At 35.9% G+C, this 18279-nt stretch overlaps 2 protein-coding genes across 7 annotated transcripts in view; one reads left to right on the top strand and one right to left on the bottom strand.

Moving 5' to 3' along the window:
* The window catches only part of LOC114325167 (3-phosphoinositide-dependent protein kinase 1), a 145751-nt gene that overhangs the window by 15181 nt on the left and 112291 nt on the right, over window positions 1-18279 (top strand). For 2 of the 4 annotated variants that reach the window (XM_028273147.2, XM_028273145.2), the window contains exons 2-3: window positions 4801-5355; window positions 8401-8637. The exons of 1 other annotated variant lie outside the window; for it this stretch is intronic. In XM_028273147.2, coding sequence (XP_028128948.1) covers window positions 4801-5355; window positions 8401-8637 — 792 coding nt within the window. The remainder of the gene's footprint in view (window positions 1-4800; window positions 5356-8400; window positions 8638-18279) is intronic. One more of the 4 variants, XM_050650092.1, reaches the window with a different exon arrangement.
* The window catches only part of LOC114325165 (peroxidase), a 221520-nt gene that overhangs the window by 174260 nt on the left and 28981 nt on the right, over window positions 1-18279 (bottom strand). The window lies entirely within an intron of this gene.

Raw genomic sequence — 18279 nt, 5'->3', positions numbered from 1 at the left:
GTTCTTTTCAAAAATCCAAGTAATTTAAAAGCTTTATTACAAATAAAATTATAGTGATTTTTGAAACATAAAGTGGGATCAAAAAATATACCTAAATCTTTCAAAGTGTTTGTTGGTTCCAGAAAGATATTATTTATAGAGTAATTAAAACAGATAGGTTGTGAGTTTCTAAAATAGCGCATTATTTTACATTTATCGATATTAAGTGAAAGGTCATTCTTTATACACCATTTTGAGAAATTGTTTACATCTTTTTGCCTTTTTACACAGTCTCTAATATCCTTAATAATTCTAAAAATTTTCAAATCATCAGCATACAACAAAATAACACAATTTTCAAAGGTTTCCAAAATGTCATTTATGAAACAAATAAAAAGAATAGTCGATAAATGACCATCCTGTGGGACGCCAGACCTAACCAAAATCTCTTCAGAAAGACAGTTCTTGACTTTGACAACCTGAAGCCTGTCTTGTCAGGTAGCTCTCCAACCACTCAAGTAGGGATCAATGAATTCCTAGTGCTTCTAGTTTTTTTATAAGAATCTTGATGTTAACCCGATCGAATGCCTTTGAGAAGTCGGTATAGATCACATCGACCTGAGCCCCCTTCCCAAAGGCATCTAAAATGAATTCTTCTAGGATCACTAGATTTGTGGTTGTAGACCTACCCGGCATAAAGCCATGTTGTTCAGGAATAATTAAACTTTTAATTGAAAAAAATATTTTTGAAGCAATAATTGACTCAAAAATCTTTGCAAATATAGAAATTTTGGAAATGGGTCTGTAATTTTCTATACATGTTTTACTACCATTCTTAAAAATAGGAGAAATATAACTTTTTTTCCACTCTTCTGGGAAAGTGCCAGTACTTAATGATAAAAGAAAAATTTTTAGTAATACAGGAGACAGAGCAAAACGACATGTATGTACAAAATAAGGTGAAATTTCATCAGGGCCACTACTAAATTTTAGATTTAATTTTTCTAACTTATTAAAAATATCTATTAGACTAATATCACAGCTGCTTAAACAAATTGTTTTATTACATTCAAAGCTTGGAATATCACTGTTATTGTTATCTACATATGACGAAGAGAAATGCTGTTTAAAAAAATTTGAAATTTCTGATGGATTGTTTGACTCATTGTTGTAATAGGTCATGTTATTTGGTAAGTCATAATGTTTATTTTTACTGTGTACATAACTCCAGAATTCTTTGGAATTAGTCATGTTTTGTTCCAAAGTTTTTATGGTTTGACTTTTACATTGCTCAGCTAAGACTTTGCATTCTCTCCAACCAAGTCATCACAACCCAGTTGTCCACTCCATATAATAGAACAGAGAAACTTTAACATCTAAATGTTATTACTAATCGCATATTGAAACTCTTGGTCATGTTCCTTTTTTAAAATACTTCGCAAATACAAAACTTGTTCATTTACTCTAATGTTATTTGCATTTACTCTTGTTTTTTAATACTACATCAACACAAAAGTAAAGACAAGTCTTATTGACGACGAAGTAGTTTTCAATCCTAATAGTAAATTATTAATATTGAAAATATTAAAAATATTACTAAAAGATTTTTAAATTGAAAACTTATTGGTACACTTTCCTGGTGACACCTCCAAGACTTCTACAATTTGCAAGTCAAATGGATGCTGCAGTGAAGACGAGAGGGAAGGAATTCTACACTATGCAATTCACATCCCCATTGCCACTGAAGTGATGATAGTAGGTGGCTAGCGCCATCTGGCATTGAAAGACGAAGTAGTTTTCAATCCTAATAGTAAATTATTAATATTGAAAATATTAAAAATATTACTAAAAGATTTTTAAATTGGAAGCTTATTGGTACACTTTCCTTGGAACTTTGGAACTTTACCAGCTGCAGACGGGGGATGTGAATTGCATAGTGTAGAATTCCTTCCCTCTCGTCTTCACTGCAGCATCCATTTGACTTGCAAATTGTAGAAGTCTTGGAGGTGTCACCAGGAAAGTGTACCAATAAGTTTTCAATTTAAAAATCTTTTAGTAATATTTTTAATATTTTCAATATTAATAATTTACTATTAGGATTGAAAACTACTTCGTCTTTCAATGCCAGATGGCGCTAGCCACCTACTATCATCACTTCAGTTGCAATGGGTGGGAAAACCTCTCGATGCGAATCAGTTAAAATATGGAGAACAGTGCCTACGTTCTTTCCGATGAAGGCTCCAATAAGAGCCGAAAATCGTGATTCAAGGGACTGGACTGCACTCCGTATTCTAATTGAAAAGTAAGATTGTTTTGCCTTCGCATTGCAACTGAATAAAAATGGTATACATTTTTATTTTATAGTTGTATTACTCCGTAGAGTAACTAGGTGCATTTTTCCGTTGGAACTTTACCAGCTGCAGACGGGGGATGTGAATTGCGTAGTGTAGAATTCCTTCCCTCTCGTCTTCACTGCAGCATCCATTTGACTTGCAAATTGTAGAAGTCTTGGAGGTGTCACCAGGAAAGTGTACCAATAAGTTTTCAATTTAAAAATCTTTTAGTAATATTTTTAATATTTTCAATATTAATAATTTACTATTAGGATTGAAAACTACTTCGTCTTTCAATGCCAGATGGCGCTAGCCACCTACTATCATCACTTCAGTTGCAATGGGTGGGAAAACCTCTCGATGCGAATCAGTTAAAATATGGAGAACAGTGCCTACGTTCTTTCCGATGAAGGCTCCAATAAGAGCCGAAAATCGCGATTCAAGGGACTGGACTGCACTCCGTATTCTAATTGAAAAGTAAGATTGTTTTGCATCTGAATAAAAATGGTATACATTTTTATTTTACAAGTCTTATTAATAAAGAAATCAACCTATGCAATAGAGAATAGAGTATTGGAGTACAAGACAGAATTTTTGAATGTAGCACTAAGAGGAACCATGGACTTATTAATGTTTTGAGAGCTATAATAAATATGAAAAAAAATGCATCTTTTCGATTAGATTCCATCTTGTTGGGTGTTTTTTTTTGTTATCAATTTGTATCCTTGTTGTCGGAGATTTAGTCTGAACTTTGCTCTTACTGTTACATCATGGACCATGTTTTTGTTGTTGGTTAAGACCAGACCAGTTTCATTTTTGGTCACTCCATCTGTCTTCCCCCAGGTCCATTTTCTTTGGGAAATTTTTTTTGAAAAAGCTATTTATTGCAAAGAGGCCATTTCGCACCAAGACACTCAAAAACATTTCCCTGTTTCCATTTTTTTGTCTGAATCCATAGGGACGTAATAGTTAAGTTTCAATATGCCAACACCACCTATTTTTTCTTTGTTTCCCATATCGATGGTGAAAGTTCCCAACGTCCTATGTCAATTTTTGGATATTTTGTTCTGTTACCCTTAAATTAAGCAGAAATATGTATTTTTACTGTTTACAAGCTCCTATGTTGTTATTTCATATATGGACATATACAGTGCGCTGGAATAAGTGTTACCCACCCCCCCCCTTGTTAACTTATTTGTTGCACATAAGCAAAACTCTCGGACAGGTCGATTTTTAAAATAATCATAGTATATTATAGCATCAATGTTTCGAACTTTACGCGATCCCTCTTCAGGTGACAGGCACAACTTTGATTTTTTTAAATGGGAAAGTACATCATGTGACACCTCATTTAAAAGCTTTTGAAATACTGATTACAAAAATGTATAATACATTAATGCTTTTTAATGGGGTAGGCGCAAAATTTCGTTAAAATTATTTTTAAACACATTTATTTTTTTTTCGAATCCTGAGAAAACTAATAAATATTTTTGAAAAATTTAAACTCAGAATGAAAGATTACATTATTACCGAGACTGAAACTCCCTTTGAATAAACAAAAAGTTTCTTTTGAATGAGATATTTGAGATTAAAAATCAGACTAAATTTTATCTCTTTTTCACCCCTGTGACTTATTAAAATAATCATTATAGAAGTTCTCAGGGACGTTTAACCCTCGATAATATTGTAATATTTCATTATGCGTTTAAATTTTTCAAAAATACTTATTAGTTTTCTCAGGATTCGAAAAAAATAAATGCGTTTAAAAACAAATTTTGCGCCTACCGCCTTAAAAAGGATTAAAGTATTATACATTTTTGTAATCAGTATGTCAAAAGCTTTTAAATGAGGTGTCACAGACATGATGTACTATTCCATTTAAAAAAAATCAAAGTTGTGTCTGTCACCTGAAGAGGAATCGCGTAAAGTTCGAAACATTGATGCTATAAGCGAAACATTGATACTATGATTATTTTAAAAATCAACCTGTCCGAGCGTTTTGCTTATGTGCTAAAAATAAATAAGTTAAGGGGGGTAACACTTATTCCAGCGCACTGTATAAGCCAATTAATGAAATAACGACATAGGAGCTGTAAATAGTAAAAATACGTATTTCTCTTTAATTTAGAACAAAACAAAATAGCCAAAAATTGACATAGGAGGTTGGGAACTTTCACCATCGATATATAGGAAAGTTTATGCCGTGATTTCAAAGTTTCACATTCCTCTCCTTCACATCTTACTTCACAGAGGCCCATAATGCCCAATGTATGTGTTTTAACTCTTCATCTCGTTCCAGTTACTTTTCCTCAGGTGATAGTGTTATTACATTGTACGTGGTGATATGCATTTGTTGTCGTCCATGGTAGCCAGATCTGACCGGGGATTCCACTAACTATACAGTTCTGTTTTATTGTTTCAGATGAAGGAACAAACACATTTTTGATATTGTTTTGAGATTTGAAATTAATTTCTTCTTTTTTTTTAGTTAAAGTTCTGGAGAAGTCACATATTATTAGGGAAAGAAAAACTGAACATGTGATGAGAGAAAAGGAAGTACTGAGAATTGTAGGAAATGCCTGTCCATATATTGTGAGACTGTACTGGACCTTTCAAGACCTTGAACGTCTATATTTTGTTCTAAGTTATGCAAAAAATGGTGACTTATTCACACAGATTGAAAAACATGACCAACTAAGTATTGAATGCACCAGATATTATTTGGCAGAACTTACTTTAGGATTAGAATATCTACATAGTAAAAATATTATTCATAGAGATTTAAAGCCCGAGAATATTTTATTTGATGAAAATTGGCATATAGTAATAACAGACTTTGGCAGTTCTAAGATTCTCGATGACACGGGTGGTGATGATTTAGTTAAGAATGTTGATTCAGGAAGAAGAAGGAAAAGTTTTGAAGGAACAGCTCAGTTTATTAGCCCTGAAATGCTAGGAGAATATACCTCTGGTTGTTCTTCTGATCTGTGGGCATTGGGTTGTATAGCATACCAGATGGCTTGTGGAGATATGCCATTTACAGGTAATTCATTATTTTTAATAATTGGCCTGGATCCCGCGTACCAAAAAAAGTTTATTAATACCAAGCTGAAAATTTGTTATTAGCTTAACGGTGTCTATTCGGACAATCTTTGATGTACGGGAACACTGGAATAGGGGAAGTTTTAATTGTGGAACAGGTTACAGGTTTGGAACGTCAGACTACGAAAACGTCCCATGTATTTTGTCGGACAGAACTTTCAATTGATTTGTTACCCTTTCATTAAACTCTCATGCAGAAATCAGACTACTATTTATCAGCAACATAATTCCTGTCATTTGACATGTTCTACGTGTGGGACTTATTAGTCCGACAATGCCCAGTTGGTGATCAATAGCAGTCTGATTTTTGCATGAGAGTTTAATGAAAAGGTAACAAATCAATTCTAAGTTCTGTCTGACAAAATACATGGGACGTTTTCGTAGTCTGACGTTCAAACCTGTAACTTGTTCCACAATTAAAACTTCCCCTGTTTCAGTGTTCTCATACATCGAAGTTTGTCCGACTAGACACCGTTAAGCTATAAACAAATTTTCAGCTTGCTATTAATAAACTTTTTTTGGTACGCAGGATCCAGGCCTATAAATTGCATTTTTAAACTTAACAGTTGTGATATTTACTAGATACTTAAATATGACTTGCTTAATAAAATTAAACAATAACATACTGTTTATCATTAACAACGCGCAGATTGAAAATGTGGAAAATTTTACGTATCCTGGAAGTGTAACAGAAAGCGGAGATACAGAAGATGATATTCGTATGAGGATATGAAAAGCTCAACAAGCTTTCAGCATGCTCAACCCTGTTTGGAGGTCTGGCCAGTATACTACAAAGGTCTGGCCAGTATACTACTCCTTCCAGGAATCTGCACTTCAGCAATTCTTCGTATTGGGTGATTAACGTCTCGACGTTGAACATGACCAAACCATCTCAACCTATGCTCTCTCATTTTGGCATCAATTGGTGCCACACCTAGACTTTCTCTAATATAGTCATTTTTAATTTTATCCTTTTTTGTCACTCCACTTATCCATCTAAGCATTCTCATTTCCGCCAAATGCATTCGTTGTTCCTCTTTCTTTTTCACTGCCCAACATTGAGTTTCGTACAACATAGCCGGCCTTATGGGTGTTTTATAGAATTTTCCCTTCAACTTCATTGGAATTTTCCTGTCACACAACACAACACTCGCTTCCTTCCACTTCATCTATCCAGCCCTAATTCTACTGCATGCATCTCCATCTATTTCTCCATTACTCTGTAATACCGATCCCAGGTACTTAAAACTATTGCTTTTTACAATCAGTTCACCATCCAAGATACCATTTTATTTGTAGTAACTCTATCTTTAAATGAGCATTCCAAATACTCTGTCTTTGTCCTACTAAGTTTTAAACCTTTTTCCTCGAGAGCTTGTCTCCACTGTTCCAGTTTTTGTTCTAAGTCTCTTTCACTATTTCCTACTAACACGACATCATCAGCATACATTAAGCACCATGGTATGTTACCCTGTAGTTTCGCTGTTATGTGGTCCAAAACTAATGAGAATAAATACGGACTAAGCACCGAGCCTTGATGCAATTCTACTTTCACATGAAATTTATTAGTCTCTCCCACACCTGTCCTAACACTAGTCGTTACTCCCTCATACATATCCCTCGCAATCTTTACATATTCACCAGGGACTCCTTTCTTATTGAGTGCCCACCACAGAATATCTCGAGGGACTCTTATCAAATACTTTCTCAAGATCAATGAATACCATATGAGTGTTTGTTTCTTTACTCCTGTATTTTTCGATCAACTGCCTTATAATGAAAATTGCATCTGTTGTTGATCTGCCCTGCATAAAGCCAAATTGATTCTCGGATATTTCGGTCTCTTCACGTATCCGTCTATCAATTACTCTTTCCCATATTTTCATGGTGTGGCTAAGCAGTTTTATAGCCCTGTAGTTTGTACATTGTTGTATATCTTCCTTGTTTTTGTAGACAGGTAGTAGTATACTGCTTCTCCATTCGTCTGGCATTTGTCCAACTTCCATAATTCTATTAAATAAACCTGCTAGCCACCTTGTTCCTGTCTCTCCCAATGCTCTCCATACTTCCCCAGGAATATCATCTGGTCCTACCGCTTTTCCTTTCTTTATTTTTTGAAGCGCTTGAGCCACTTCCTCGTTTGTTATTTTGGTGACCATTGCTGCTATGTCTGTTCTACTCCATGGATGTGAAATCTGGAAAATGACAAAAACAAAATCCCTTACAGACAAACTCTGCAGATCTTTGTTAACAAATGTCTACGAAGAATTGTTTATATTTTCTGGCAAAACATCATCAGAAACTAAGATCTGCTACACCTGACCAAAAAAATGAGGGTAGAAAATGAAGTAAAGTCCAGAAAGGGTTGGAATGTCACACAGTCCGAAAAAATAGTTCTAGTATTGCAAAGATTGCCCTTGAATGAGTGGAACCCTCAAGGAAAGAGAAAATGAGGTCGCCCAGCACAAACTTAGAAAAGATCCATCAAGGACAAGATAAGAGGTCAAGGAAAGGAATGATGTTAAGGCCTTAGCGCAAAATAGAACTCGATGGCGACTTTTCACCGAAGCTCTATGCTCCACTTGGAGGTCCAAGAACCTTAGCAAGTGGATACGGAATGTTACAAAGGTGAAAGATGTCATAAAAAGCCACAATCATGAAGTGGAAATTTGCTGGCCATAACATCAGGCAGAAGGACGATAGATGGAACAAACAAGTGCTACACTCGAGACTCAGAATCAAAAAGAAACAAAGAAAGACAGCAGGTGGGCAGATGATTTAAAAAAACATGCTGGTCCAAGATGGATGAAAATGTTAATGGACAGGGAGAAATGAAAGGCAGATGGGGAGGCCTAAATCAGAACTTGGATATAAAAAGGACTGTAAATTGTAGATAGATAGATAGATAGATAGATAGATAGATAGATAGATAGATAGATAGATAGATAGAATGTTTATTACATTTTTCAATAGTTTATTTTTTTAGGACATAGTGAATTTCTCATATTTCAAAAAATCCTTAAGTTGGATTATTCTTTTCCTGAAGATTTCCCCGAAGTAGTTAAAGATTTTGTAGAACAATTAGTAATTTTAGAGCCTAATAAAAGACTTGGCGCCAGCGACGAAAAGCGATATTCTAGTATAAGGCAACATAAGTTATTCAGTGTGCTCAACTGGGATGATCTGGGACCTCCTCCGAAAATATCGGACGATATGGGCGATGGTGAGTATTTTTATTAAATATTTCTTCTTCGTTAAGTTATACTACAAACTGCTTTTTTAGCCCTCGAACTGCAACGTGGGGTTGCGCGTGACCCAGCCGTTACGATTTTTTTGAATACGCTTGCGCGCGGTCTAGGCCTCAGAACTTCAGTACTACTAATGTCTGTCCCACCTTGACTTTACAGTACACGAACATATGGCAATGCAATCCTTATGGGAGTTTTTAGCGCGGCGATGCCGATTTTCTTCAAAAGAATTTTCAATCGAACATTACCAGGGTCCTAAAAATGTAGGGCCCTAAAAATGTTAAATTAAAACTAACCCGTTACAGTCACTAGCATTGTAGTAAAACAATATTTTTCATTGTTTTTTGTGAGTGATAGTCATTTTCGAAAAGTAATCAGCAATTTTATAATCGATATGCGTAGTAACTTTTTTTGGTTAAGAATGTTAGAATATCCAACATTAAAAGTGGATGTTCTATGGTTGTTAATTTATATGTATTGACAGTATAGACAGTTCTGAAGTAATGTCAAGAAAAATATAAAATAGATTGTCAGTCAAGTTTAAGTAAAGTTTTATATTGTACTACAGTTGAGAATAAATAAATTATAGTTGTTGATGGTCAGTTCACCTAAATTAAATTATAATAAAGAATATCAAATAAACTTATAATTATTACTGATAACATTGTATTGGGTAACTGATTGTTTATTTGGAAAATTTGGTTCCTAATTGCAGTTTATTGTTATTCTTAATGACTGATTTCCAACCTGAAATTAATGTCATTTTAATGTGTTTACACCCTCATTAAAATTTATTATAAATTTTAAACCTTAAATTAATTTTAGTTAGTTCATTTTTTAGTTAGTTTGATTCGTTGAAGTTCATTAATTGTTAGTTAGTTCAGTTAAAAATGTTTTAGAACCCCTGACAGCCACAAAATGTCAATAATATTAATTCCTAAGTTATCCTATAGAAAAAAGTATATTTGCTTAAAACCTGTTTCTGATAAAATTTGGCATCACTGTTGGTCATAAGAACCTGTACTGTAAAGTCAAGGTGGGACACACATTAGGGCGGGGCCGTCCGATAAGTACTTCTTCTTTAAGTTCCATCTTCTATCGAAGGTTGGAAATCATCATGGCAATGCGAACCCTGTTGACTGCCGCTATAAATAGCTCTGCACTACTGCATTCGAACCATTCCCTTAACTTCTTAAGCCAGAATATTCTTCGTCTTCCCACATTTCGCTTTCCTCGGATTTTGCCATGCATAATAAGTTGTAATAAGGAGTATTTTTGCCCTCTCATCACATGTCCCAAGTACTCAAGTTTTCGTCTTTTGATAGTTAATATTATTTCCGCTTTATTTCCTATCCTTCTAGTTACTTCCACGTTTGACATTCTTTGAATCCATATTCATAGGATTTTTCTGTAACACCAAAATTCAAAGGCGGCCAATTTATTCAGATGGACTTGTTTTAATGTCCACGCTTCCAAGCCATAAAGAAGAGTAGAGAACACGTAATACCGAAGCATCCTTAGGCGTAGTTCTAACCTTATATCCAGACAACAAAGAAACTTTTTAAGTTTAATGAATGATGCACGTGCTATTTCAATACGTGTCTTAATTTCTTTGGTTTGGTTTACATTTGATGTTATCCATGTTCCTAAGTATTTGTAGTTATCCACACTCTCAATTACAGTATCTTCAATAGTCAGTTGGATTTTTGCGTGTGCTGATTTAGTCATGATCATGCATTTAGTTTTCTTTAAATTCATCTTCAGTACGTACTCATGACATCGTTCATTACGTCGTTGCATTACGTTCTGTAAATCATTGTTGTTATCCGTTATTACTACTGTATCGTCTGCAAAACGTAAGTTGTTCAAAACTTTTCCATTGATAGATATACCTTCTATTGAATCTGCGAGCGCTTTTTGAAATATCGCTTCACTGTAGACATTGAAGATTAGTGGGGACAGCACGCAACCCTGACGGACTCCTCTCTGTATTTTGATATCTTGTGTGTCCTGGTTGTCAACTCTTACATTGGCAATTTGATTCCAGTATATATTAGATATAATTTTCATATCACGACTGTCAATAGTTTTGCTTTTTAATATATCTACAAGCTTTTTATGTTGAACTTTATCAAATGCCTTTTCAAAGTCTACAAAACATAAGTATATATCCTGATTCATATCCATGCATCTCTGGGCCAGCACATTCAAGCCGAACAAAGCATCTCTTGTGCTCATACCATTTCCAAAGCCAACGTATGTGTCAGTAATTTCATATCCAAGAGTTTTAACAATTCTGCTGTGTATTTTTTTCAAAAATGTTTGAAAGTGTGTGACTCGTTAAAGATATTGTTCTGTGATCTGAGCAGGTTGTTGCACTTGACTTTTTGGGAATTGCTACAAAGGTCGCTTGAAACCATTGCTGGGGATTGTGGCAGTCTGATATTAGATTAAAGAGTTCAACCATTACATCAAGAACATCTTCATCGATAAGATTTAATAAGTTTAACAATAAGTTTTAATAATTCGATGGGCACATCATCTGGTCCAGTAGCTTTACCCTCTTTTGTGTTTTTAATGGCATAGTGAACTTCTTCTCTTAATATTGGTGGTCCGGTATCCTCTGTGATTTCTAATGACAGTTCTTCTCTTTCATCATTAAATAGTTGTTGGATGTAATTGGTCCAGTGACACAATCTCTCGTTCACATTAGTAATAATATCCCCCTTTATCATTTTTAAGGGTATTCGTTCTTGTGCTTTTTCTAGAACCTGTCATTTCTTTGATTTTTTTGTGTAAATTAAAGCTATCATACTTTTTATCCAGATCTTCTATTTCTTTGCATCTGTCGGAGATCCACCTCTCTTTTGCAAGTACTTAGCCTTAAAAAAAACGAAAATTTTGGATAACTGGTGATTTATTTCTGAACGTAGTTTCCTTTTACCTCGATACACTTGACCCAGCGATGTTCCACCTCCTTTAACCCTTCTGAAAAATACGTTTTCTCGAGGTCTGCACAGTAGGCTCCCGTGGCGGTGATGAACTCCTCATTCCACATAAATTTCTGCCCGGTAAGTGACTTTTTCAAGTTTGCAAACAAAAAGAAGTCATACAGGGCCAAATCTGAAGAATACGTTGGATGGGACAAAAGTTCGTAGCCCAATTCGACCAGTTTGGCTATGGCAACGGCAGAGGTGTGAACCAGTGCGTTTTCATGGTGGAAGAGCATTTTTTTCTTCCCCAATTGGGACTGTTTTCTTAAATTAGGCATCGAATCGGCCTAATAATGTGGTATAGTAAAGCCCTGTGATCGTTTTGCTCTTTTCAGGAATTTAATATAGATCACACCTTGTTAATACCAGAAAATGGTGGGCATCACCTTTCCGGTCGATTGGACAGTCTTCGCCCTTTTCAGAACACGTTCGTGGGGTGACGTCCACTATATCGACTGTTCCTTGATCTCTGGTGTGTATCAGTGGAACCATGTTTCGTCGAAGATTATGAAACAACGTAGAAACTCCTTTGAATTACGCTTAACCAGCCTCAGGCACTGCTCCGAAGTGGTCTCATGGTTGCGTTTATTGTCCGGAGTAAGAAAACGCGGCAGCCATCGCGCCGTCAGCTTTTTTATGCCCAAAATTTCATGCTGGATATGAACAACGAGATCTTTTGAGAACAACGGTCTGCCAATACGAGATCGTGGATTTCTTTCATGTTATCCTCCGTGGTAGCCGTTTTCGGGGCACCTGAGAGTGACTTATCAAAAATCGACGTGCAGTCATGTTGAAACTCGTTAAACCAATTGTTGACGGTCACCATCGAATGAAAAGAGTCATCCACCGTACACAGCATTCAAGCGCTTTTTAATTTCGCTGCGAGAATTCCCTTCCAAAAACAAGATTCGAATCACCAACCGATCTTGCTCTTTTTTCATTTCTCTAAAATACCCAGACACGCCCGCTTCCACACACGACCAAACCAAACACTAAACCAAACACATTTGCCCCGGCGCCAATTGATCCTAAGCGAGACACAACCTGCGCCGGCGGGACGGGTGACCCGAGCATTTATTTTTCTAGCGTGCCGCATATTGAACACAACCCAACCCAACCGTTGGCTATCGACGTGGCGAATAGAGACGGGCAAAATCAGTGCGGACATGTAACGGTTACTTTTGATACCGGTTCTCAGTGGTACTGAGTACAAATACTGATTACAAAATACTAATGTATCTGATCCTTGTACTGAATTGAGTGGGCAACTTAAAATCGGTATTTCCGTACTTGTAACTAGTAACGTTTTAAAAATATCTTACACGTCCCTAGTAGTCGTAGCGGTATGACTTTCGAAAACATCGAATTTGATCATAAGCGGGTGCATAAAAAGATATCTTACACTGAGTATTTTATTTCTGCACATAATACCTACATATATAAAATAATCTCTCCCCTACTGCTCGGTCATAATTCATATTCCTCAATTTACTGCTCGGATCACAATAATTTACAATTACTGCAGGATCACAATCATTTACAATTACTGCAGGTCATAATTCATAATCCCTCCGCTACTGATCGGTCATAAAAAATAACACTAGTATCTGCATATTTCGTTTTTAATTTTTAAGCATAAACAAACATGTAATATATAATAAACAAAAATGTAATACGCCCCGACAAGTTGAATTTGAGGGTAATACGATATTTTTATCGATCACGGTTTTAAGTAACATGAATCATTTTTCACCGTATTTTTCTAATAATGTGTTTTTGTAAAGGCATAACTTTGATTATTAATTTCGTATCGCCGCTTATTTAGTCTACCAAAAGTTATCAGAATTTAATGACAAAGGCAACGCAGTTTTCACTCGGGGTGTTGACTATGCTAATATTTTTATTTATCATAATCAATTGTACTTAGGTACCATCCGTATTTATTTCGGATACGTCCATCTCGCAAACAAAAACAAGTAAAAATAAACATCTGGCGGTGAGTCACGCGTCCCACGACCCAAGAAAACTGTACGCCGATGACAAACGTTCCCAAGCGAGACCTGCGAACGCATGCACAGATAGTAGGATGCGCAAAACTGTCTACGCAGTTCGCCGGTGCAGGTTGTGTCTCGCTTAGAATTTACGCCGGGGCTAAGAGTCCGATTCTGCTTTTTAACATAGGCCGTCTACAAGAATTTATTACATGATAGTAGGCTTCTCGTACGATAGAGGCGCCATCGGACGGAGAGGCAAGGTCCGGCGCAAATTGATCCTAAGCGAGACACAACCTGCGCCGGCGGGACGGGTGACCCGAGCATTTATTTTTCTAGCGTGCCGCATATTGAACACAACCCAACCCAACCGTTGGCTATCGACGTGGCGAATAGAGACGGGCAAAATCAGTGCGGACATGTAACGGTTACTTTTGATACCGGTTCTCAGTGGTACTGAGAACAAATACTGATTACAAAATACTGATGTATCTGATCCTTGTACTGAATTGAGTAGGCAACTTAAAATCGGTATTTCCGTAGTTGTAACTAGTAACGTTTTAAAAATATCTTACACGTCCCTAGTAGTCGTAGCGGTATGACTTTTGAAAACATCGAATTTGATCATAAGCGGGTGCATAAAAAGATATCTTACACTGAGTATTTTATTTCTGCACATAATACCTACATATTTAAAATAATCTCTTCCATACTGCTCGATCATAACTCATATTCCTCAATTTACTGCTCGGATCACAATCATTTACAATTACTGCAGGATCGCAATCATTTAAAATTACTGCAGGTTATAATTCATAATCCCTCCGCTACTGATCGGTCATAAAAAATAACACTATCTGCATATTTCGTTTTTAATTTTTAAGCATAAACAAACATGTAATATATAATAAACAAAAATGTAATACGCCGACAAGTTGAATTTGAGGGTAATACGATATTTTTATCGATCACGGTTTTAAGTAACATGAATGATTTTTCACCTTATTTTTCTAATAATGTGTTTTTGTAAAGGCATACCTTTGATTATTAATTTCGTATCGCCGCTTATTTAGTCTACCAAAAGTTATCAGAATTTAATGACAAAGACAACGCAGTTTTCACTCGGGGTGTTGACTATGCTAATATTTTTATTTATCATAATAAATTTTACTTAGGTGCATACTATCCATATTCATTTCAGATACGTCCTTCTCGCAAACAAAAACAAGTAAAAATTAACATCTGGCGGTGAGTCACACGTCCCACGGCCCAAGAAAACTGTACGCCGAATACAAACGTTCCCAAGCGAGACCTGCGAACGCATGCACAGATAGTAGGATGCGCAAAACTGTCTACGCAGTTCGCCGGTGCAGGTTGTGTCTCGCTTAGAATTTGCGCCGGGGCTAAGAGTCCGATTCTGCTTTTTGACATAGGCCGTCTACAATAATTTATTACATGATAGTAGGCTTCTCGTACGATAGAGGCGCCATCGAACGGAGAGGCAAGGTCCGGCGCAAATTGATCCTAAGCGAGACACAACCTGCGCCGGCGGGACGGGTGACCCGAGCATTTATTTTTCTAGCGTGCCGCATATTGAACACAACCCAACCCAACCGTTGGCTATCGACGTGGCGAATAGAGACGGGCAAAATCAGTGCGGACATGTAACGGTTACTTTTGATACCGGTTCTCAGTGGTACTGAGAACAAATACTGATTACAATATACTGATGTATCTGATCCTTGTACTGAATTGAGTTGGCAACTTAAAATCGGTATTTCCGTACTTGTAACTAGTAACGTTTTAAAAATATCTTACACGTCCCTAGTAGTCGTAGCGGTATGACTTTCGAAAACATCGAATTTGATCATAAGCGGGTGCATAAAAAGATATCTTACACTGAGTACATATTTTATTTCTGCACATAATACCTACATATTTAAAATAATCTCTCCCCTACTGCTCGATCATAACTCATATTCCTCAATTTACTGTTCGGATCACAATCATTTACAATTACTGCAGGATCGCAATCATTTACAATTACTGCTGGTCATAATTCATAATCCCTCCGCTACTGATCGGTCATAAAAATAACACAATCTGCATATTTCGTTTTTAATTTTTAAGCATAAACAAAAATGTAATAATGTAATAAACAAAAATTTAATATGCCGACAAGTTGAATTTGAGGGTAATACGATATTTTTATCGATCACGGTTTTAAGTAACATGAATCATTTTTCACCTTATTTTTCTAATAATGTGTTTTTGTAAAGGCATAACTTTGATTATTAATTTCGTATCGCCGCTTATTTAGTCTCCCAAAAGTTATCAGAATTTAATGACAAAGACAACGCAGTTTTCACTCGGCGTGTTGACTATGCTAATATTTTTATTTATCATAATAAATTGTACTAAGGTGCATACTATCCATATTCATTTCAGATACGTCCTTCTCGCAAACAAAAACAAGTAAAAATAAACATCTGGCGGTGAGTCACGCGTCCCACGGCCCAAGAAAACTGTACGCGGATAACAAACGTTCCCAAGCGAGACCTGCGAACGCATGCACTGATAGTAGGATGCAGTGGCGGCTCGTGATTTTTACAGTAGGGGAGGCTATAAATAACTGTAAAATATCTAGACAAATTTGCACTAGCAAAAAAATGCGCAAAAAAATGTAATTTAGGGCCCCATTTTTTATTTACATTTCATAATATCATCATAATTCATAATTTCATGATATCATATTTTAAAAATAGTTAGTCTAATTGTAAAAGTTTAATACCAAAGTTTGTGTCGTTTATTTGTTAACAATTCCATCTTTGTAAGTAGATATGCATATCAAAATAAATACAGATTTGAAGTTTTGCAGTCCATACAGGATGAAGCTTCACATTTTTTAAGATACTCAACTGAATTTTTTTAATTCTAAACGCGGCCTACTGCGAATTCAAAAACACGATAAATTACCGATATTTTGCTTTGCGTTACAGATATCGGAAAAAGTTATTTGAACAAGTTGTTCCAAATATTAGTCTAACCCCATATACCAAATTTCATAACAAAATTCGCACTTTTAGCTTTTTCAATATTTTTAGTCAGGACCCTAAAACTCGTTGTCCCGAGATGCACGCAACGGAGCCGAGAAGCTACTTAGCCTCCCTTAGACTCCCAGGGTCCTGCCTACAATAATAATAAAAAAACTGAGACGCAATCATGCGTTCTAATGCTAATGCTCCGTGCGTATGGATATTTAGTGATAATATGGAATTTACACGTTGTATAATAGTAAGAGTGCTTGTTGTTTTCGCGATTCATGATAAACAAAACAGTGTAGCGTGTGTAAAAAATTTATGGGGAGACTAAGCCTCCCTTGCCTCCTCTGACGAGCCGCCACTGGTAGGATGCGCAAAACTGTCTACGCAGTTCGCCGGTGCAGGTTGTGTCTCGTTTAGGATCAATTTGCGCCGGGGCTAAGTACTTACCGGATCACCCACGTAGTTGGTAGCTTATAGTGCGTGTACGTGGTGCGTGTATGTTTCTTGGCTTGATTTTCATAACGATCGAAAATAAGTAATTTCGTGACTTTTGACCGTACGTTGTGTACGTTATAATTTTTTCAAAGTAAGATTTCAGATAAGTAAGAGTCCTAATTATTATTATACGAAAATGGATAATAAATAGCTACAACTTGCTGAAAAAAGGGCGTTGTATGAAAGAAGGCGCCCTCTTACGAAAAAAAAACTTTAGGATGAGATATAGGTACAAAGACGAATCGAGTGAAGTAATTAGTGGCTAGGAGTCTTTAGATGAAGAAAATAAGGAAGATGAGGATGGCTGTTTAGTCAGCGATTCTATACCTGATGAATATACATTACAAGAAGTACAGAAGAAGATAGAACCTACGTAGAGCCTTCAGAACATCGTCCCAGATTTTCTGGTCGTAATGATTTTAAATGGTAGTCACAGCCATTAGCGACGAAAACAAGAAGCTGTTAAAAAATATTGTTTTGCATTTACCTGGTCTAAAAGGAAGATGCAAAAATGGGAAAGAAACATGGCAGAGATTTTTCACCAATGAAATTTTGGATATAATTGTCAATAGTACAAATAAAGAAATATAACTACCTAAATCAAAATATGCTTCGGAACAGCTATATTTATAACAAATGAATGACACAAGTTATGACTTTGTTTGGATTTCTTTATTTTGCTGGCGTTTTAAAAGATACACAGCTTTCCCTAGAAGACACATGGTCAGAAAAAATTGGTGTCCCAATATTTCGTAACACTATGACAAAAGTCCGACAGCAGTGGACAAATTCTTAGCAATAAGAGAAATATGGGAGTTATTTATATAACAAACTGCAAAAGTAACTATACTTTATACGAATATGTGACTATAGATGAATAGCTAGAGGGCATAATATGTCTATTTAAAATGTACATACCTAACAAACCGGACAAATATGGTCTCAAAACTATTATGGTGTGAGACGCAACAACTTATTACATGTGTTCTGCTATTCCTTAAACTGGAAAAGATCCAAATAGAAACCCTCAGGACGGTTCTATTCGAACACAATAATGTCATTAAGATATGTAATATAATAGCGGGAACGAGTCG

This window comes from Diabrotica virgifera, chromosome 5 (assembly GCF_917563875.1).
Source record: "Diabrotica virgifera virgifera chromosome 5, PGI_DIABVI_V3a".
Classification (NCBI taxonomy): Eukaryota; Metazoa; Arthropoda; class Insecta; order Coleoptera; family Chrysomelidae; genus Diabrotica; species Diabrotica virgifera.
This window is presented reverse-complemented; position numbering and strand designations above follow the sequence as displayed.